Source organism: Cryptomeria japonica, chromosome 3 (assembly GCF_030272615.1).
Source record: "Cryptomeria japonica chromosome 3, Sugi_1.0, whole genome shotgun sequence".
NCBI classification, from domain to species: domain Eukaryota; kingdom Viridiplantae; phylum Streptophyta; class Pinopsida; order Cupressales; family Cupressaceae; genus Cryptomeria; species Cryptomeria japonica.
Window position 1 is genome coordinate 801,758,199 of NC_081407.1, and position 23,932 is coordinate 801,782,130.

General features: G+C 36.7%; 1 protein-coding gene across 3 annotated transcripts in view; it reads left to right on the top strand.

Annotated features, from left to right (window-relative positions):
* LOC131036825 (probable zinc metalloprotease EGY1, chloroplastic) overlaps positions 1-23,655 on the top strand; it is a 179,358-nt gene extending 155,703 nt beyond the window's left edge. For all 3 annotated transcript variants that reach the window (XM_057968817.2, XM_057968816.2, XM_057968815.2), the window contains 2 exons: positions 23,002-23,052; positions 23,144-23,655. In XM_057968817.2, coding sequence (XP_057824800.2) covers positions 23,002-23,052; positions 23,144-23,305 — 213 coding nt within the window. In that variant the 3' untranslated portion in view covers positions 23,306-23,655. The remainder of the gene's footprint in view (positions 1-23,001; positions 23,053-23,143) is intronic.
* The last annotated feature ends 277 nt before the right edge of the window (positions 23,656-23,932 follow it).

Sequence of the window (23,932 nt, forward strand, 5' to 3'; positions counted from 1 at the left end):
GTTTTAGTTTTTAATTGAAGAAAACTACCTTTTGAACATGCATGTAAAGATAGTAGCTTGCTGTAAGGACTAACCATTTAAGCTCAAAATAATAATAAAATGCTGAAACTTATTCTGTTTGAACTTTGATGTTGTCCCAAGCATGTGCACACACACCCCCCAAAAATGTTTTATAAAATGCCTTTTTGAAGAATTTAGCATGTAAAGAAAGAAAAATACACCCCCACCCTCTCCACACACACAAAAAGGAAGGTACGTATTACAAAATGCCTTTTTAGAGAATTTAGCTTGTGAAGTAAGATAAAAGGTAAGAGGCATCAATCAGAAATTATTACTTCAGAACTGTAGGAGCCTTTATATGTTTTGTTATGATATGAAAAATTCGTAAATACAAAGTATGAGGGAAATTGATCATATAGCTGACGCCAACTTGCCCATAACAATCTTTATTTCATTTTAGAATTTGCAAGATAGATATTAACCTAGAAACTACTGCAAGTGATAGAGATTATTAAATTGTTAATTAAAAATGATCAATTGAAATCAGAAGGACAACATAATTAGTTTTTTAAGGGTGAAGTGCAAAAGGTCACAACAACTTTTCTGATGATAAAACATATGGAAGGAAATAGTTACAATATATTGCCTCCAAGATTCTAAATCCATTAAAGGAGAATCTGTGAGGGATTGCTTTAACTAAGTTTCTAGATCTGTGAGGATAATGAAAAAAAAAGAATCCCATGATGTTAATGCGTGGTAGCTTATGCAAGATAAGATCTTCCTAACCTTCCTTGTTCTGTTATTTATCTACATGCTTCATGTCTGATTTATATTGCATATGATTATTGGATTGTACAAACATTGCTTATCATTATGCTATCGGGGTATTAACCCAATAGCATATTAAATGCTATAAGTTATCGGGTTAAATTCGCCGATACATACTTGCTATCGGGTGCATAAACATTGGCACCGATTCACATCTGTTATCGGGCTTAATTATATCAGGCATATTTGTTATCGGGTTTAATGAATACACCGCTTCATTTGGCATTAACATTGGTTAACAAATGCACCGGTTGGATTATATACATCGTGCACTTTGAATCATCGGTGTTTATATGAACCGATTCATTATATTGATCAGTCATTATATTATGATATTACAATATGCTATCGGGGGTTTTTGAACCGATAATCAGCATTGTGTTAATGGTATAATTGTAAAGGCACTGATCAATGGGTGCATTGATCGGTCATGCCTAAAAGGCATGACCAGTCAATACACCAATTGACCGGTTGCCTAAATGATATATATGCCAATTGAATTCATTTGGAGAAGACAAAAAAATATTAAATGATCTCTCTCCTTCAGACCTGCAGATAAAAATCAGAATTATTAGACATTGACATAATTCCTCATATCCATATATAGCATTCATAGTTCATAACTTGTTCTTTAATTGAAATTGAAATAACTTTACATGGTATTAGAGCCAAGGTAATCGAACCTAAGGCTATTCAATTTTGATAAAATTCAAGGACTAAGTTACAAACTACATCACATTTCCATAATGGCCAATGCTATCAGATTCGAAGATAGACTCGGAGGTAGCGAAGATTTTTCAGCTTGGAAGTTTAGAATCAAAATGATTTTAAGAGAAAACAAAGTTGATTCATATGTCCAAACTGAAAGTGCACAACCAAAAGATGAAACCGAGAAATCCACATAGATCGAGGGAAATGATAAGGCTATTAAAATAATAGTGGATGGGGTAAGAAATAATATAATGCCCATCATTAGAAAGCATGAGACGGCTTATAAAATGTTCAAAGCACTTGAAAGGACATTTGAGATATCAAATGCAAGTCGTACTCTGGCATTAAAACGAGAGATCAACCATATCAGTATGAACAAAGGGGAGACAATTAACTCCTACTTCATGAGGATATCAAGCCTAAGAGATGACCTAGCTTCCCTTAGATACGACATCCAAAGCAAAGAGTTAACACTCATTGCTCTAGATGGATTGCCTAGTGGATGGAACACATTCATCCAAGGCATCAGTGCTAGGTCCAAATATCCTAAGTTTGAAAGACTAAGAGATGACTGTCTACAAGAAAAATCCAGATTGAACAAGGTAGGAATAAAACAGAAGAATGTAGATGAAGACTTGCAAGTCTTAAATACAAACATCAATAAGAAGTACAAAAAGAAACAATTCAGGAAAAGAAAAGCTAAACAAGGCAAGAACACTTCTAAGAAAGACCTATCACATGTTCAATGTTATAGGTGTGACAAATTCGGACACTATATTGCAAACTGTCCGGAGAAAGGGAAGCAAGCCACATTTGCAAAAGTGAGGAAATCTAGAAGAGAAAATGACTCCGAGAACTATGTCCTCTACTCAGCACTTACAAGCCATGCTTCAAACAAGTCTAACTCATGGGTGATCGATAGTGGTTCATCCAGACACATCACCGACTTTAGAGAAATACTAGACTCCATGATAGAGAAAGATGATGAGGAAGTAACCATCGGAGGCGATTCTTCACATCCAGTAAGAGGAATTGGAACCTGCACCATCAAACTGAAGACAGGCATGTCACTACAACTTGAAGAAGTACTATATGTTCCAGGCATCAAAAGAAATCTAATCTCCATATCAGCACTAGAAGATCAAGGATACAAAGTGACCTTCATGGAAAACAAGGTGTTGGCTTGGCCAAAGAGATCCTCCATCAAAGACGCTAAGGTCATTGGTCGAAGACAAGGCTATTTGTATGAGCTATGTACAGAGCCCAATCTAACATTGATCCATGAAGCAACTAATGCAAATGAAGTATGGCACGGGAGATTAGGCCATCTGAATTATAGAGCTTTGTCAACTATGGGAAACCTTGTCACAGGTCTACCTAAGTTGAAGCAATATCATTCAGAGGCATGCAAAGGGTGTGCCTTAGGTAAAAATACCAAAAGTGCATTTCAGAATAGTACTAGGAAAACTAGCAAAGTTTTGGAGTTAATTCATTCTGATGTATGTGGACCTATGTCCGTACCCTCGCTAGGGGGATTTTTGTACTATGTAATTTTTGTTGATGACTACTCTAGGAAGACATGGATCTACTTTCTGAAATGTAAAGAATCAGAAGAGATCCTAAGTAGGTTTAAAGAGTTTAAAACATTAACAGAAAATCTCTCTGAAAAGAAAATTAAAACCTTAAGAACTGACAATGGGGGGGAATACACATCAGGACTATTTAAAGACTTTTGTAAAAATTCTGGGATTAAGAGGGAGTTGACAATACCTTATAATCCACAACAAAATGGAGTAGCTGAAAGGAAAAATAGGACCATAGTAGAAGCTGCCAAAGCCATGATACTAGATCAAAATCTAAACTTGAACCTTTGGGCAGAAGCAACTAACACTGCTGTGTACATACAAAATAGATGTCCTCATTCACACCTTGAAGATAAAACTCCTGAGGAAGTCTTTACCAAGACAAAACCAGATATCAGCCATCTTAGGATATTTGGGTGTCCAGTCTATATTCATGTACCTAAAGAGAAAAGACTAAAACTAGAACCCTCTGGAAAAAGGGGAATACTTGTAGGATACAGTGAAACTTCTAAAGCCTACAGAATCTATGTACAAGGGCAGAGAAATATTGAACTCAGTAGGGATGTAATCTTCGAAGAAGATTTAGCCTTCAAAAGGGCCCAAAATACAATAGAACCTGAAATTCATAATCCTACTCCTAACCTAGAAGAAGAACCTACTCCTGAGCTTCAGAGGGAGTATCTTGAGGAAACTATAAGTGAAACACAAGACCCACCTATAGATAATCGCAAGAAAAGACCACTATGGGCCACCAAAACTGTAGCAGAAGCTCAGAAGTTCGCTACTCCTTCAGGAACCTTCAGGGAAAGCAAGAGGCCTAATAAATTCATCAACTATGTTGCACTTATGAATGATCTCTCTAAAGCTGAACCTAACAATGTTTCAGATGCACTCAAACATCAAGTATGGATAGATGCCATGACTGAAGAATATCAGTCCATTATGAAGAATGATGTTTGGGAGATTGTTCCTAAGCCAACCAAGAAGTCTGTTGTGTCTTCTAAATGGTTGTTTAAAATCAAGCATGCTGCAGATGGCAGTATTGAAAAACACAAGGCCAGATTTGTAGCTAGAGGGTTCTCACAGAAGGAAGGAATAGATTACGAAGAAACATTTGCACCTGTTGCCAGGTACACATCAGTAAGAGTTGTCCTAGCCATTGCAGCAGCAAAGGGGTGGAAGGTACATCAAATGGATGTTAAGACAACATTCCTAAATGGTGAGATCGTGGAAGAAGTCTACTTAGAGCAACTTGAAGGGTTTGAGATTCATGATGCAGAGTCTCATGTGTGTAGACTCAAGAAAGCTCTGTATGGGCTCAAACAAGCTCCCAGAGCCTGGTATGAAAGAATTGACACCTATCTCTCAAAGCTGGGTTTCTCTAAGAATGATGCAGATCCTAATCTCTACCTCAAAAGAAATAAAGATGATATGTTAATATTAATTTTATATGTTGATGACTTATTAATCACAGGAGATGATCACCTAATAGATCAATGCAAGAAAGATCTATCCACAGAATTTGATATGAAAGACTTGGGGCTTCTTCATTACTTCCTAGGATTGGAAGTATGGTAGAATTCTGATAATATTGTACTGAACCAAGGGAAGTACACCTTGGACATATTGACAAGATTTGGAATGCTAAACTGCAGACCCATGACCTTTCCTATGGAAACCAACTTCCATAAACTTAAAGAAGCAGCAGCAGAATCAAGACCTACTGACCCCACTCAATACAGGAAGATGATTGGGTCCCTGATGTATCTGGTAAATACAAGGCCAGATATCTGCTATGCTGTTAATGCCTTAAGTCAGTTCATGTGTGAACCTAAGGAGATACACCTGGTTGCAGTAAAGCATATAATGAGATATCTACAAGGTACCCTAAAGCTTGGTCTTAAATATGAAAAGGTTGACATAGATCTACATGGATTTACAAATTCAAATTGGGCTGGCAGTGTGACTGACAGAAAGAGCACTTCAGGGTGCTGCTTCAGTTTAGGGTCAGCCATGATATCCTGGATCAGCAGAAAACAATCTTCAATAGCTCAAAGTTCCACAGAGGCTGAATATATTGCAGCTTCAATGGCTGCCTAAGAAGCAGTATGGCTAAGGAAATTGCTCGTGGGATTATTTGGAGAACCTATGAAACCTACAGTCATTCAATGTGATAATCAAAGCTGTATAAAACTCTCTGTAAATCCAGTATTTCATGACAGGTCCAAACATATTGAGATTCCATATCACTATGTACGAGATATGGTTGACAGGAATGTGATAAAGTTAGAATATGTGTGTACAGGAGATCAGACTGTAGATATTCTGACCAAAACACTTTCCAGAGTGAAGGTTGATCACTTCAGAAAGGGTTTAGGTATGATAGAAAGGTAATCTGCTTTGTAATCTATACTTACATATATTTAAGATCTTTAATGTGTAAACTTCTTTGTCATGTTTGGACTATCTCTTGGCTTCTTGCCACCTATGTTCATATATAAGAGGTGACGATCTCTCAGATACTGAACACTTGTATGTAGACATCATAAGGTGACGATCTTATGATAGTCAAACCAGTAATCATGTTGGATCACTGATAAGTCATGGATGTGCCATGACTATGTTGTGATACAACATTTGTACAAATGTTATTGCATTATCACAACTTGGATATGATGAGAACTTAAGCACTTCTCATATGGTTATCCTTATATTGCATGTTAGGCCATACTGATATCACATGTAGGTGATATCTCAACCATTGATCATGTTGGATCTCTGGTAAGTCATGGATGTGCCATGACTATGTTGTGATAAACATTTATAAATGTTATTGCACTTATCACAACTTGGATATGATGAGAAACTAACCTTTCTCATAGACTTATCCTTAAGTATTGCGTGTTAGGCAATACTGATATCACGTGTTAGGTGATATCTTGATGAATCCTACAGATCACATGTTTTGGTGATTTCTCACATGATCAGGTGATGATTCTCTTACTTTTATCATATGTTAAAATAATACTTTATGTCACATGCTCAGGTGATGTTCTTCTATTTTGTATCATATGTCTTGATGGTACTTCTCATGTATAAATGATTTTTGCTGACTGACATTATCTTAGTTATGAAAAGGAAATGTGATGCAGGTTGCCTTATCTATCTTCCAAAGCTAAGAGGGAGTGTTAATGCATGGTAGCTTATGCAAGATAAGATCTTCCTAACCTTCCTTTTTCTGTTATTTATCTACATGCTTCATGTCTGATTTATATTGCATATGATTATCGGATTGTACAAACATTGCTTATCATTATGCTATCGGGCTAACAACCCGATAGCATATTAATGTCAATTGTTAATTGGCATTAATATGCTATCGGGGTATTAACTCGATAGCATATTAAATGCTATAAGTTATCGGGTTAAATTCGCCGATACATACTTGCTATCAGGTGCATAAACATTGGCACCGATTCACATCTGTTATCGGGCTTAATTATATCGGGCATATTTGTTATCGGGTTTAATGAATACACCGCTTCATTTGGCATTAACATTGGTTAACAAATGCACCGGTTGGATTATATACATCGTGCACTTTGAATCATCAGTGTTTATAAGAACCGATTCATTATATTGATCAGTCATTATATTATGATATTACAATATGCTATCGGGGGTTTTTGAACCGATAATCAGCATTGTGTTAATGGTATAATTGTGAAGGCACCGATCAATGGGTGCATTGATCGGTCATGCCTAAAAGGCATGACCGGTCAATACACCAATTGACCGGTTGCCTAAATGATATATATGCCAATTGAATTCATTTGGAGAAGACATAAAAAAATATTAAATTATCTCTCTCCTTCAGACCTGCAGATAAAAATCAGAATTATTAGACATTGACATAATTCCTCATATCCATATATAGCATTCATAGTTCATAACTTGTTCTTTAATTGAAATTGAAATAACTTTACACATGAAAGGAGAATGTGTGCAACTTGTTATTCTATCCCACCGAAGTAAATAGAAACTATCTAAGTAGATTGAATAAGCTTGTGCAATATCATACTCAGGATCAAATATGTCTAAGGTGAATAAAAGATTAGCATCCCCCATTAAGTGCAACTAAGGTAAGAAGAAATAGGTCCTGACAATAAGGCCATACCCATTTGCAATTTGAAGTAACTACAAAGTACAAAGAGAGGGTACCTCCCAAAAGTAGAATAGGAGAAAAATTTAGGACAAAAGTCCATCCCAAATGAGGTATGTGAAGGAAGACATGATAACCCCCCAAAAGCGAGTGTGTGCAAAATCCATGCAAGATAAGGTGCATGCTTACTCAAAGAAGAGAGAAGTAATGTAGAAGTTGCATGGTGAATGCTATAGTAGTTTCCTTTGCAAAAAATGATGCAACTTCCTTTTGGAAGATAGGAACCTCGAGCTATTAGACTACTGAATTTCCACTCAAGTGGACTATGTAATGTCCCCTTCTCGGTGATGCACATTTAGTGATCCAGTGGCCTATTCCGGAGACCCGTAGACTATTTGGAAAGGAGAATTAGAGTTTCCTACTTTTGTGGAGTTCTACATGAGCTTTTTAGGGTTTGTCAGGAGGGAATTCTTCATTTCTGTTTATGGTTTCTTTTTGGGTTTTTCTTGAACTTCAGGGTAGCATAACATGCATTTGATTCTACGGTGAAGTGTGAACTTACTATTTTTAGTAAGTTAGGGTTTGGCTGATTAAATGGTACAGTTTTACCGAGCTTTCCAAGCTCTTTCTTTGGGTGCGAAAATCATGTTCCTCGGGGCAGTATTTCATGACTTACTATTTTTAGTAAGTGGCAGTTTGAGCATTGCTATTTTTGGCAGTCTTAGGCAAGGCTCTGATCCAGTTCAGTTCAGTGGTTTTCATTGCTCAGTTTCATCCTTGATTTTGATGATAATTAGTATTGGAGCTATAAGATATTTAATTAAATATTATTTCTTATCCTAAGGTTTAATATTTAATTATTTTATTACTGATTAATTTTAATGTGGGCGACTTAGGGAAAAAAGATATATATCTGTTGTTAATATTATTATTTTCCTAAGTCAATGGTGCTAGAAATAGGAGGCATATTTCATGTGTTTTGTAAGCTGCAAATTATTCACCAAGGAAAAAGTTTGAACTTTTTGCCTAGGAGGGGACGCCAAACATATGAGGGTGTGGTGAAATGAAATGCAACGCCATTTTGAAGTAAGATGAAATATAATTTGATTTGAGGCGAATTTGGGGTGCCATTTGCATTTGAATTTTAGAGGGAAGAATCTATAAATACAAGTGCTTGGCCTCTCATTTGGTTATCCAGAGAATTTACACTGTTATGTTGCCTGAATGGTTAGTGATTGAACTTTGAAGTTGGGATAGCTTCCTAGTTGCTTCAGTTTCGTACTTGAGATACAGTACCTAGCTAGATTGTTGATTTTGGGTGACGTTTTTGAAGAGTTTGTTTCAGTTTCAGTGTGGATTTGGAGTGTTTGTTTGCTGCTGTGTTTTTTGGTGTTGTTGGACGTGGTGGCTGAAGCTATCTTCAGATATTATCTCCCTGCCTATTGACCATATCATTCTGGGTATTGGCTCTCTCCCTCCTTACTCCTTGGGCGATATAACTCCCCAAGTTGCAGATTGGGATTTGGAGATTCTGATTTATAGTGGCAAATCAAAATTTGCTGCTGGGTCATACCATTTGAGAGGTGCCTCGGGTTGCGTGCATCACTTTTGAAGCTTCCATGTTCCTGGTTTGAGGTTTGAGATTGATTGCCTATGTTGTTTATTTCTTTTGTTTGAGATTTGGTGTGATTTAGTGTGGATTTGAGTGAGTTGTGATCATTTTGGTGTTGTCGGTTGAAGCTGGAATTGTGCATTATTGACTTTTAGATTTGGTTCAGCAGTAGTGGCATACTAGAAGTTATTTTGATAGCTGTTTATTATTGTAATCAGTGTTGGACATCATTTATAATCTTTTATTCTATATTGTAAGGTTAAGTAGTAGTACTACTAACCATTTCTGGAGTGTTGCTTGCCCACTGCAAAGTGGAAGAGGCTGGCTTAGCCGCCTTTTGTTCGTAATTCAGTTTTTTGTAATTCTTGTCCTCCCACTGAGTAAGTGGTTGAGTGATATTTTCCTCCCGCTGAAATATGCGGTAGTGATTGCGTTGAAAATTCCTTGTTGTTTTCTTGGTTGGTTCACTGCCAAGTAATTTAGTTTCTATCTTGTTGGATAAGCAGAAGGGGTTGGCTTGCTGCCCGTGCATTGTAATTACAGTTCAGTTTATGGTGCTAAAAATCCTAGGAACACCTTATGCTCTCACCCTCCTAGATTGGGCTCTTGGTGAACAAAAGGTGGAAGGGTTCCCTTTCAGTTGTTTTAACTTATTTCTCTAACCTTAACAGGTTATTGTGTTTGCATTGTAATCTTATTGGAAAATCAAAAAAAAAAAATTAAGGGGAATATCACAGACTATAGAAAGGAATTAGGATGAATGGTTTTGAAAGTTACTCATGTGTCATGATGCCAATACTTGATTGTGATTGTGTCATACAAGATTGTAATGTCCCCTACTAGGAGGCTGCTAGTTTACCAATAATTAACATATATCATTAAATATTATTATGCCTTAAATTAAGGTATTGAGATTAGAAAACATCTAATTCCTCACAATACAATTAATGCTAATTATTTTAACAGTTTTCCCTCAATTCTTCCCTAACCTTGACGGAGGATGGTGGAATTACTAGGCTAGGGCGCTTGGAAATTGTCTACAAGTAGGCTCCCTCAAGGTTTCAGGAACACCTGTTCATGCCCATCTCAGGACTCTTCCCCAAGGCTTCAGAAATATATGTCCTTACCCTATCTTGGGACTTACCCATCTTGTGACAGAATTAGTCCGCCTCTCCATACGGAAACCCCCTATTCCTATGTAGGCATTAGCAGGAGATCAAGGATTAAACTATTTAACTCAGCATTTGGGAAGATATCAAGGATTAAACTATTTAACTCAGCATTTGGGAAGATTTTGTTCAAGAGAGGATAGAGTATTCAATACTTTATTCTGTGTTCGAAGTGTCATAAAACACACATCAACAGGTCCCATCGTCTTCCCTAACATCTACACAAGTCATGATGATGGGAAAGTATCCCTTACCAGCGATCATCATTGAATAAGAAGTGTAACAAACACATCACATAAAGCCATTAGCAAGATTCCCATAGCCCACCAAACAATCGAGTTGGTGGATTTTGACATCTACTGCCCCTAGGCCACTAGTGACAAGTTCGTCCACCCAAGGAGTAGCATCCAACATATACCATCTACTAACCTTGGTGATATTATCAACTATCCCTTTTACAATATGGGTAGCACTTGGCATCGATCACCTTTGTGCTATAGGTGATTGCTTGCTAACCCTCCCAGTACAATGATTAGCTCCAGTTTTCATTACCTCCATAATAGGGGTAACATCCAACTCAAACACTCTAGTATCACATCCTACATGGTCCCTTAAAATCTTCACCTTTGTGATTTAGGTGAATGTCGGCTAGTCCATAAGATACAATAGTAGCTCTAGGCATTTGTCATTGGCATGGTCCAATGGCAATCTGCTAACTGCTCCAGTATCAGTCTTGGTTTTGACATGTGGAGGTCTTGTAGCCATGTATACATAATCTACACATCACAAGGGTTCACAAGTATTAGTCAAGTGGGCCTAGATATGTCTATCACAATAAATTGATTCAAGGGCCTATACATAGTTCTATAGGTCTAGAGTTGAATTTAGAAAACACCTAAGAATCACATTGAACCCTCATGAGATGACCTCTACTCAATATGCACACATAAATAAATACCAATTTATAATAATCAACCCCACTTACTTCATTCAATTGTTAACCAAAACATGCTATTCAAAAGCCCATTCTTTATTAGAAATATGCAAGAGCAAAGTATCCAACCTTCTGAATAATATGTATAGTTTATTCTTATAGATAACATAGGCAATCTTAAGGAATGTCATCCCAAGTTCAACCAAAAATCAGGCACATAGGTACAACAAGTGGACCATCTATAACAAACAAGAACACCTATTGTTAACCTCGTTAGATTCTTTTAGCCTAATTTTATATCATTGTTAGATACAAGTTTTTTTTCGTTTCCTTAACTAATTCATAGCCATCTAATGCAGATTTCAACCTCTTAACTAAAAACACTGGAGAGGGAAGATCAAACAAGTTGAGGAAGAACCCCATGTTAATTTTAAGCAATCAGATTATAACAGACTGTAAATAAACAATGAAAACACAAGACAAGGACACACCAATACCCTGGGAAAACCTCCCTTTTGGAGGTGAAAAAACCCAGCCTCAAAATTCAATATGTATTATCTCAAATGTAGGCAATTACAAGGCAATGAACTTATCTCAAAATGCTGTCCAATCAGTGAGTTAGCAGATCACAATCTCTCTTTACACAACAATGAAGATTGCAGCCCTTATCAACAGCAGATGGCTAAGGAAGACTTGATCAGATTCGCACAAGAAGAGTCTTCATCAAATTCACATGATGATCTTGAAAACTTCGCCACACGATCAGCCTTAATAACTTCGCACAATAGACTTGGACAAGTTCGCATAGGTGAAGGAGAGATCGCTGTTTGGAGAGCAGATTACATTCGCATAAGATGATGAATAATGACTTCATTTGATGTTTGTTTTATAACCATCCTTTGGCGCAATCACCCAAGTCGGCTTGCATATTAGTTTATTTATTTACATTGCCATTTAAGTTATATCATTTGCCTTCACGTTACATGTGTTTGGGTCCAGCCCTAAATGGTTCGGATTGCATGAGAGATAATACATAGGAATTTTAATTGTCATTGACAACATTAAAATTCAATAGTCAGGTATCCGAGCTAGCTACAGTTTTCAACACTCCCTCTTAGCTAGGGAGGATAGTTGCCACTTGTCATGATCCATTCATGACCTTTATCTTGCATTGCTCGCAAGGAAGAATGTATAAGCTCCATAGAGTATACCTGCAATAAAACACATAAATATAATGAACTCATTTCATGATGTCCATCTTGCATTGCCCACAGAGGATGGATCCACCTTGCATTGCCCACAGAGGGTGGAAGAGGTCTTACACCTCAGCCTTCTCCCAGAGAAGGATACAATGTCACCTTGCATTGCCCGCAGAGGGTGGAAGATGCAAACTAAATTGCATCACTAAGATTGAGACTCCCTCTCAATCAATGTTGTGTTCTCCACAATTCCAAGCTTCTCTCTGAAGTACTCAAACTTCACTCGAGCTAGAGGCTTGGTGAGAACATCTGAAACCTGTTCATCAGTGCTGATATATTTCAGCTGGATGGCACCTCTTTGTGCCATATCACGAACATAGTGATAATGAGTTTCCACGTGTTTTGACCTGTCATGAAACACGGGATTATTAGACATTTTAATACAACTTTGATTATCACAATAAATAACAATGGATTCCCAAGGTTGTCCAAACAACCCAGCAAGAAGTTTGTGAAGCCAAACTGCTTCTCTAGTTGCCACACTTGAAGCAATGTATTCAGCTTTTGCAGTACTCAATGCAACTGAGGACTGTTTCCTACTGGCCCAAGAGATCATAGCAGAACCCAAGCTGAAACAAATTCCTGAAGTGCTTTTCCTGTCAATAACACTTCCAGCCCAATCAGAATCAAAGTAGCCTTCCAAATTGATCACTGTGTTGATTGGATACTTCAGCCCATAGCCAACTGTTCCACATAAGTATCTCAGGATGTGCTTGGGTGCCACCAAGTGAACATGCTTTGGCTGGTTCATGAATTGGCTAAGTGCACTGTGTTGATTGGATACTTCAGCCCATAGCCAACTATTCCACGCAAGTATCTTAGGATGTGCTTGGTTGCCACCAAGTGAACAATGATTTGGCTGGTTCATGAATTGGCTAAGTGCACTCACTGCATAGCAAATATCTGGTCTAGTTTTGATTAGATCCATCAAGGATCCAATCAACTGCCTGTACTCTGAAGGATCCACAAAATTAGAATTAGCTGCAGAAATACTCAACTTCTTCAAGTTAGTTTCCATAGGAGTAGACATAGGTTTACAATCCATCATACCAAATCTTTTCAATATATCAATAGTATATTTTCCTTGACTTAGAATAATTTCATTAGGTCTTTGTCACACTTCTAACCCTAGAAAGTAATGCATTAGACCTAGATCCTTCATTTCAAATTCAATAGCTAATTCTTTCTTACACCTAATGATGAGACTATCTTCACCAGTTAGGAATAAATCATCCACATATAAAACCAAAATTAGCATTTCACCATTAAATACTTCAAAGTAAATGTTAGGATCAACATCATTTGTACAAAACCCTAAACTAACCAAGTACTTATCAATTCTTTCATACCAAGCTCGAGGAGCTTGCTTAAGGCCGTAGAGAGCTTTCTTCAGTCTGCACACATGAGTTTCTCTATTATGAATCTCATAACCTTCAGGTTGTTCAATATAGACTTCTTCCTCAATAACACCATTAAGGAAAGCAGCCTTTACATCCATCTGATGTAACTTCCAACCTTTGGCTGCAGCAATAGCTATAATAGCTCTAATGGAAGTGTATCTAGCAACAAGAGCAAATATTTCTTCATAATCTATGCCTTCCTTTTGAGAAAAAACCACGAGCTACAAATCTAGCTTTATATTTCTCTATACTACCATCAGCAGCATGTTTAATTTTAAGCAACCATTTGGAAGAAACAACAGACTTACCTTTAGGTCTAGGCACAATGTCCCAGACATCATTCTTGATGATGGATTGATACTCTTCGTCCATAGCTAATTTCCATGCTTGCTGGTTCATAGCTTCTTCTATGCTGGATGGTTCAATCTCAATGACGTTGCACATCATTGCAACATAGTTGGAGAACTTTTGAGGTCTCTTACTTTCTCTGAAAGTGCCACTAGGAGCTACAAACTTTTTTGCATCTTGAATTGTGCTCCTAACCCAAAGAGGCCTTTTCTTGCTAACTGCAATATCTCTAGGTCCATCAGTTGGATCCAGAGGCTCAAGAGAATCATCATGCTCAATAGGTTCGGGAGGCTCAATAGACTCCCTCTGAATCTCAGGGTTAGTATCAATAACCATATTTTGATTATCATTAACTTCTTTATCATTATCAATAAGAGAACCTTTAGATTTCTTGAAGGCAATATTTTCTTCAAAGGTGACATCCCTACTTACCTCAATATACCTTTTGACCGGGAATGTAGATGTGAAATGCCTTGGAAGATTCATTGTATCCAACAAGGATACCCTTCTTCCCGAAAGGCTCTAACTTATTTCTCTTTTCCTTTGGCACATGAACATAGACAGGACTTCCAAAGATCCTTAGGTGGTCGATATCTGGTTTGACTCCAGTAAAAGCTTCCTTGGGAGTTATGTTCTTTAGGACACGGTGAGGGCATCTATTATGAATGTATACTGCAGTCTTGGATGCTTCAGCCCATAAGAAGGTCTGCAGGTCCTGATCGTGAATCATAGTTTTGGCTGCTTCAACAATGACTCTATTCTTTCGTTCAACTACACCATTTTGCTAAGGATTGTAGGGGACGCGGAACTCCCTCTTAATTCCTGTCTCTACACAAATCATTGAAGCCACTTGAGGTGTATTCACCTCCATTGTCAGATCTTAACACTTTAATCCTTTTACCAGACATATTTTCAGCTAGGGCTTTAATTCTTTAAACCTACTTAACACTTCATCAAATTCTTTAGATTTTAGAAAGTAAATCCAAGTCTTTCTAGAAAAATCATCTATAAATGTAACATAGTATAGAAATCTGCTAGAAGAAGGAACATACATGGGTCCACATAGATCAGAATGAACAAGTACTAATTTTTCCTTAGCTCTACTCTCACTTTTATGAAATGGACTTTTAGTGTTCTTACCTAATGCACAACCTTTGCAAGTATCATCATGAAATTGACTAAGTTTAGGCATACCTTTAACCATCTTTTCAAGTGAGGGAAGTGCCTGATAGTGAAGATGGCCGAGCCTTCTATGCTATAGCTCGCTAGGTTTAGAAGCTTCATGAATGAGTGCTCGAATGGGGTTAGCTGAAAACTTATACAAACTATCATATCTATTTCCAATAACACGAGTAGATTTAATACTAGATTTCTTAGGCCATGCAAGTACTTTACCTTCAAAAAATGCTATTTGATAACCTTTATCTTCTAGGGCAGAAATAGAAATTAAATTCCTCTTAATTCCAAGAACAAATAAAATATCACTAAGATGTAAGGACATGCCAGATTCCAAATTTAAAGAAGTGTTACCAAAACCTCTTATCGAATACTGGGCATCATCACCAATTACCACATGAAGGTTGGACTCTTTCTCCATCAAGTCTGAGAGATGCTCTCGATATCCCGTGATGTGTCTAGATGCACCACTGTCTATCAACCAAGTGTTGCTATCAGTTGGCACATTGCTGGACAAGGCAGAAATGAAGAGGTAGCCTTCATTCTCCTCTGAATTTGCAAGTTCATTCAGGTTGGCCTCTCCTTGCATGGGCGGATTCCGAAATTCTTTAGCATAGTGTCCAAACTTGTCGCATCTGAAGCAACAAACACGTGAAAGATCCCTTGGCTTCTTCCGTGAATCGTAAGCAGGAGGTCTGAAGTCTCTATCTCTTTTGAAGTTGTTCTTCTTCCAATGGCCTCCCTTTTTTTTGACATGTTGAGATGGAAGCACATGTTGATCTCCTCCATGAGAGCCTTTATGCATTCCTCTGGTAGCAAGGCGTGACTCCTCAAGAATGCAATCTGACCGGACGCGATCGAAGGATGGAAATTCAGCTCTTCCACTTATGCTTTGAATGAATGGATCCCAAGAGTCAAGAAGACCATTCAAAGCAATCATGACAATATCTTTGTCCACAACTTCGCTTCCAATGGCGCTGAGTTGGTCCTTCAATTTTGAAATCTTCATGAAGAAGGACATGACTGAATCTCCTTTGCTCATTTTGACTTGAAGAAGTTGCTGCCTCAATGTAAGTGCCCGACTGATGTTGTTGATCTCATACATCCCTTCTAGATGTTTAAACATCTCTCGAGCTATCTTCAATTTGGAGATATCTGGAACAAGATGATCCTTCATGGAATCAATAAGGAACTTCTTTGCCTTGAGAGCATTCTTCTTGAATTGCTTTAGCTCATCCGGATCCGAAGGTTCAGTCAGATCTCTGACTTCCACAAACTGTAACAGCTCTAATTCTTCAAGAGCAAGGAGGACACGGACCTTCCATGATGTAAAATTGAGGGCACCTTCAAGTCTGTCCTCTACTTTCAGACCTGTAACCATCTTGCAAAACTAAAATAGCAAACTGAAAGTGAAGGACCACTAATAATATGATTATTTAGAATGAACCTAAAGGTCTGATACCATGTTAATTTTAAGCAATCAGATTATAACAGACTGTAACCATGTTAATTTTAAGTAATCAGATTATAACAGACTGTAAATAAACAATGAATACACAAGACAAGGACACACCAATACCCTGGGAAAACCTCCCTTTTGGAGGTGAAAAAATTCAATATGTATTATCTCAAATGTAGGCAATTACAAGGCAACGAACTTATCTCAAATTGCTGTCCAATCAACGAGTTAGCAGATCACAATCTTTCTTTACACAACAATGAAGATTGCAGCCCTTATCAACAGCAGATGGCTAAGGAAGACTTGATCAGATTCGCACAAGAAGAGTCTTCATCAAATTCGCATGATGATCTTGACAACTTCGCCACACAGTCAGCCTTAATAACTTCGCACAATAGACTTGGACAAGTTCGCATAGGTGAAGGAGAGATCGCTGTTTGGAGAGCAGATTACATTCGCATAAGATGATGAATAATAACTTCATTTGATGTTTGTTTTATATCCATCCTTTGGCGCCAATCACCCAAGTCAGCTTGCATAATAGTTTATTTATTTACATTGCCATTTAAGTTACATCATTTGCCTTCACGTTACATGTGTTTGGGTCCAGCCCTAAATGGTTCGGATTGCATGAGAGATAATACATAGGAATTTTAATTGTCATTGACAACATTAAAATTCAATAGTCAGGTATTTGAGCTAGCTACAATTTTCAACACCCCAAACCTAGGAGTTATCCCCCTAAACCTTACCTTGCAAAGTTGATGTCATAGGGACATCCTTCATTCAAGGACTACCTACATACCCACTTCCAAACATGATCAAAGTCACATGTAGTTCTCCTCACAGGGTCTTTTTAAAAAAAAATACACGTGTAATTCCTACACAAAAGCCCCTCATCTAATTAATAAATAAAGGTTATGCAATTTCCCAACAGCTACAAGTTACCCTACCAGCCTCTATATATAACTTAGCACTCATAGATTCCTACAGCTTTGTCATGCCTAGCAATGGCTATTAATCATACAATCCTTCTTTTTGCAAAAAAAATTGACTATTACCACATTCCAAAGGCAACCTCCCCCTCCTGTCCTCAAACTTCAATTTCAAAGGACCGATATCAAGCTATTTATACTTAAGAGGTCAATAGACATTATATAGGCATACAAACCCTTCCAAATTCATAACTTGAATACCTAAAGTATCAACTTCCAAAATATGCTCAATATAGTGTTGCACTCCACCATATTTACTATTACTACTCTTTGTTCATCATAACTAACAATGTTACGTGATAACATAACCATGATGCCATCATAACCATCTACTATAATAGGTGCAATAATAAAGTTTCTCAGTAGTTGTGCTAATTAGGAGAACACTTACAGTGCTTCCATGAAGAGATACAAAATCAAAATAATTTATATTCCACTTAAACTTCACATGTTCCTCATATGAACAAAATGCACAAGGTTCAATTTCCCAAGGGTATTTCCAACGATATTATAGTAGTCCTCATAAAATATGGCTTGAACATATTCCAAATTCTATTCTAATTGCACTCATCTGACATTGCTATTTTGTCAAAAGTAGGTACATCATACAATTGCTAGCATATAAATTTATTTAGGTTTAGAACAATGTTAGGCTTATAAAGCAATGTCATGGCATAATGTCAATTTCTACCTTGATGTCATTAGAAACAAATCAAGATGCCATAGTAAGGGGATCATATAGATTTTGACTTCTAGAGTTTACCAAATCATGACAAGGGACTTGCCTATATCCATACATAGGGTAATAATATTCACTCATGTTCCTATCATGACAAGGATATTTGATGTGGCTTGCACGCATAAGCATTACTTAGTATCTAGTTTATTAATAAGGTCTGTTGATTTATTATTGACCTTAATACTTTATCATAAATCATGTCAAGGCTCATACATGATGCCAAAGTGAGTAGGGCAAGCCTTTTATAATTCTATACACAACATGTAACATTAAATGATTAAGGAACAAAAAATCTAGAGTTAAATGTAAACCATAGCCCTGCCAGGTACATGGGGATAATTTTTTAACCTATATAAGAACAAATTTATTGGCTTAATAATGGTCTATCATCCACCCCAAATCCAAATGGGTTAATCAAGATTAAATCTATCATTTTTATGAACATGATTCATTTAAAATAGTATTGATAAACCATATTTAACCTATGCATATTACTTGATGCATCCAACAAATCATAATTCATCAGGAAAGAAAACCATTTTTTTAAAAAGTAAACTATAAAACATTAGCTTCTTACATGGAAGTTTCTTCTATTTTGTAATAATTAAATTTAACGGCAATGAGACTATTAGATCTCAATAACTAACATTTTCAGTGCCATGTCTGATCACAAAATCACATTTTTCAGAGACCAAGAGAGATTCCAAGGTTTGTCTTGGTCATCTAGCTTTACACTTGCCACTTGTGTTTTCTTGAGAGTTTCTAAACATTTTCAGCAAATTTATTTGTGCATATCTTACAATGTGGTATTTCATGAGTAAACATTCTTTGAATGATTTGTCAAAATAGTTTTTGCACCTCTCCATGTTTCCCCATTTTGCATACATGTCTATGGAGCTCCTCCAAATGTTGTTCCTCTAGATCTTCATATCTGTCAGAATACATGTCGTCTCAGAGCTAGGTATGTGAGCAGCTTTAATAGCGTTGTCCACAGCTTCTCTAGTGGCCTCTACTACACTTGTTATCACATTCCCTATTCAAGGATCCAATGTTTCAATGGTGTTCCTGAAACTGAATCCACAAAGTCTCTGTTGCGGAAGAGTTCAGCAAATTTGAGGACATAAAGAGTAAAGACAGCAAGAGCAACCACCTCCATTATACATCATCCCACCTCTGTAGATCCTGTAAATGCATTCTTCTCAATATCCATAAATTTGCTAATGGCAGCTCCCCATTGTTTATCCAAACCTCCCTCCTATTATTCTCCTGATCGTTCCACTCGTCTTTCAAATCTACAACTCCCATGCCTTTTTTCCTCCTCTCAGTCCTTCCTAGCTATAGCCTCCCCTCTTCTGCAGCCCTTTCCCCTGATGCATTTGACAAAATTCCTATATCCTGTATGCTTTGATGGACATCACACTCATTCGAAAACTTTCATTTTGCTGCAGGCAGAGAGGGTGCTGAGAAAGGTCATGGGGTTTGGCTTTTCACCTTCCAACGATGTTTCCTTAAAGCCTTTGTGAGGCACTTAGTGGATGATAAACAACCATAGCCCATCACCCAAATTAATGGATGCCCATATCTTCACGTGGTGCCCATACTGGCAGCATCCCTCTTGTCCCTTCCGTTCATTTCTTTTCAGTATTTTATTTTTATTAATATTTTATCTAATTAATGTCCAGTCAGAAGGGCCTGATATGGGGATGTGACAGTCTGGCCTTCCTATTTTCCTTAGGGATGGATCTTGCCTTCAAATGGCTATTTATATTGTTCAAAATTCAAATACATGATGTCTTTTCTGGCATATATTAATAAGAGCAGCTGTTTTCTGTCCACCCCCTGGATAATTAGAAGCTTTTGTTGTGCTTTTAGCTTTTAGGTTTTAGCCTCTTGTTTCTTTTAGATGGTAGAGCTCATGCTCAACTCCCTCTTGCTATTGTTACTGGCTATTCTATCAAGTTCTGTTTTGCCTGCCTTAGTTGTTGGAGCTCATGCTTAGCTCATGCTTGACTTCCTCTTGCTATTGTTATTGGCCCTACTTTCAAGTTCTATTTTTGTTTTTGCTTTCTTTCTAATTCCCTTCGTTGCAGTTGTCATTCTTTTTTATGTGATTCTATTCTTGAGTGCTTCCTGTAATAAATATTTGCAGGAAAGTTTATGTCACATCTTTGCACATATAGGTGGATGGAAAAAACTGTTCTATATGAGTAATTTCAATTTGTTGTCATAAATCCTGTGAAGGCCTAAATGGCTTCTATTTGACAATATACTATCAGCTTTTTAATTGTTAAATTTTAAGTTTTGGAGAACAAAAATAGCAGTTGCCCTGCAGTTTCCAACCGTTGATATTATTGCATTCATGTTCCTCTCCAAGTTTTACAAACATAATTTATCTTTTTTGCAATAAAATGTCAGATCCATATATTAAATAACAGTATTCAACATTGCTGGCCTACAACATAAAATCACTTGTTTAAACTATCTTGTTCCTAAAATTACACTTTGTTTTTGCAAATGCATGTACTTCTGGTGTGAGTATTCCATTCTCGCATTTGTGACATTCAGTCATGCCCTAATTGCTTATGTGAATTGCATTCTGTTGAGCTCTTCATACTAACCTCTTTATTTTCTTGCTACTGTATCTGCTTGGAAAGGATTCTTTAGAAATATGTGTTGGTTTTGTTAGTCCTACCTCTCAGAGATGGCTTTAACTGTAATGTCTCCACTTTGAAATACAATTTAATGATAAATGATAATAATATAATAAAAATAAAAATATAAAAGAATATAATTAAATATAATTAAATTTTATTTAAGTTAATGAATGGTCAAAGGCATGAAATGAAAAGTTGTGTCTCCGTCAAACATGAGATATAAAAGGGAGAAGAGAACCTCATTTGAGGGGGATAATTTGGGAATCAGAAGTGCAGATCTGATTTAAATAAGGAATGCAGATCTGATTGTAAAAGGTTGTGTCCCTTTCAAAGGGCAGAAGTAATTAAGAGTTGCACTCTTTCAAAGGGTGTGTCTCTTGCCAAAGGGCATCCATAATGAAGAGATGTGACCTCTCCCTCACATTGAGAGATATAAAGAAAAGGAATCAAAAGCATCCAGTGACATGACGATCGATCAGATCAGATCAGAACTGTTATTAAGTTACAAGCAAGAAATGGATCACTATCAATGGGTCAATTCTAGGCATGGATCATCTCACACATAACCCCTGTCAAAGAAGACACTACAGATCGCATGAACAAGTAAAGAGTGTTCCACATTAACTGTCAAGGAAGTAATATAGATCGACCCCCAAACAAGAGATTATGCTCTATGTTATCGCTGTTCAAAAGGGAGAATTCCGATCTGCGTTAGTTAATTAACTAATAACAAATTAAGTGAAGAACAAAAAGATTGATCAAAGGATGATTAGTTAAGTTAATAATCTGGACAATAAACTAAAGGTCAAAACTGTTAGAAGTTTGATTAGTTTAAGTTGTTGGAAAGACATGACTGAGGAGATACAACCCCTCACATCATGACCGCTGGAAGAGATATTAAAGGAGGATCATATTGTAGACGAGGAGGATGGATATGGGTTATTTTTACTGATTCATAGCAGAGTACTAAGTCAGCCAAGTGAAGGTGGTGTATCCACCAGTTTGCAAGGCCATAGACACATGTCAAAAAAAGATTTAACAAGCAAAAATAGTGTCAAGATTGCATGCTTACAAGGAGACGTAACAGATAGAGTGATCAGGGATCAGAATTCCAATTCAGAGACATTCAAATCGCATGATATAAAGGAACCAACCAGACACATCGATCTTATTATTAGAGGGTCAAAGGACATACTTTGTATCAATAATGAAGGTGGTGAACATAGCAATCACAGATAATTCTGCATACATCTATAATTATCAGACCTTTTATTTGATCTCACAACAGATTTCTTTTGGAACATTATATTAGAATCTACATCAGATTTGAAAGGTTATATTATTGTCAAGAAGAACATCTAATATTCATATAAGGTCTGCTAATTGAATCTTGTCTCGAGTCATTATGCATTTTCAATCGAGTCCATAAGCATCATGAGTATAATTATCTCATTAAATAGCAAAGTTAGTGGAAATCTCAAAAGGGGACATTACATTAACTAACTAGCTTGAATGTTTACAATAGAATTATGGCTGCCATATATCCTGATGAAATTTTCAAATTTTATGTCAACTTATTAACCCATCTTGTTTATGATTAATAAGCATCCATATTTTTAATCAGATCTCAAAACCTTTTCCATATCAAGGAAATCTAACAACAGCATCGGCATTATTAAAATTGTGTTGCTTATCTGTAATAATTATGGGTAGCCCTAGCTCGCTTGCACGTTTATCCTATTGGCAATCTTATGTGACAGGAAATTTTAAAATCAATATCAAATCAATCTATCCTTGCAATAATCATAAATGCTCATTATTTCATTAGTGTGAATGCTTTATCTGTTGTGAGAAACATACAAGTTATTTTGCTTAAGTTCCAGATCTTCTAGCTTCATAAATGCATTTGATAAAGTTGAAACAGAAAACGAAGCTGCTATCCAATTTGACCATGCTGCATTTTTTTCTACAGCTAGGTGGACCATTATCTTTGCCTTGGGGACTATATATATTGATTTGCCAGGTGAGAGAATTGCTTAGTAAATTTAGTACACCTCAACAATTATCATTCTTTTGAGTTTGAAATTTTCTTCTGACTGATGGTTGTTCTCCAGAGGTCACCAGAAAAACCTTGCTTAAATGATGTGTCTGAGGTGGGATCATGGAGAAGGACAGCTCTAACGATAGCCATTTTCTTAGTTGTGTTAGTGCTTCTTCCCTTGTGGGATGATCTTGCAGAAGAGCTTGGTATAGGGCTTATTACCACTTCATTGTAAAGATTTAACTGTACATACTATATATTGTGAAGATGAAGCATTACTGGCTCCCAATTTTGTCTTAATTATATTTTAAGAATTGCTTAAGGCCTTTGAAGGAGCCATTGTGAAAAGAACTAGGTTGGGTTATTTAGGCCTTGCAACAGCTAGAAGTATATGAAGATCTCAAGCGTGATTATACTTGCCTCATGGCAGCTTTTGTAATTGAAAAATTAAAATAACTTTGCAAAATCAATGGCATAGATCATAATATTGCCAATAATTGTATGTCTCTGTACTACCATAACAATTTTTTCAATCAACACGATTGTTATTATTTTTTGGCAATAAGAGCATGTGGTAATCAGATATATTGACAGTGCTCCACTGAGGAGCACAGTTCACATGGATAAATTTTAGCTTCCTTTACCTTGTAAATATTGAATATAAATGCAAGTTTAATGCAAATTTTGTTTGTGATTTGTGATTTGTAATAAACTAAAAGCTTATATAAAACTATCAGACTTCTTTGAAAGGAGGTGTGCTTCGTTATGGCAATGAATGGGTACAACTTTGGTTTAAAGTTTTAAAGTTAAATGACATCAGATATAATTAACAGATGGCAACAAGACAAATACCATAATAGTG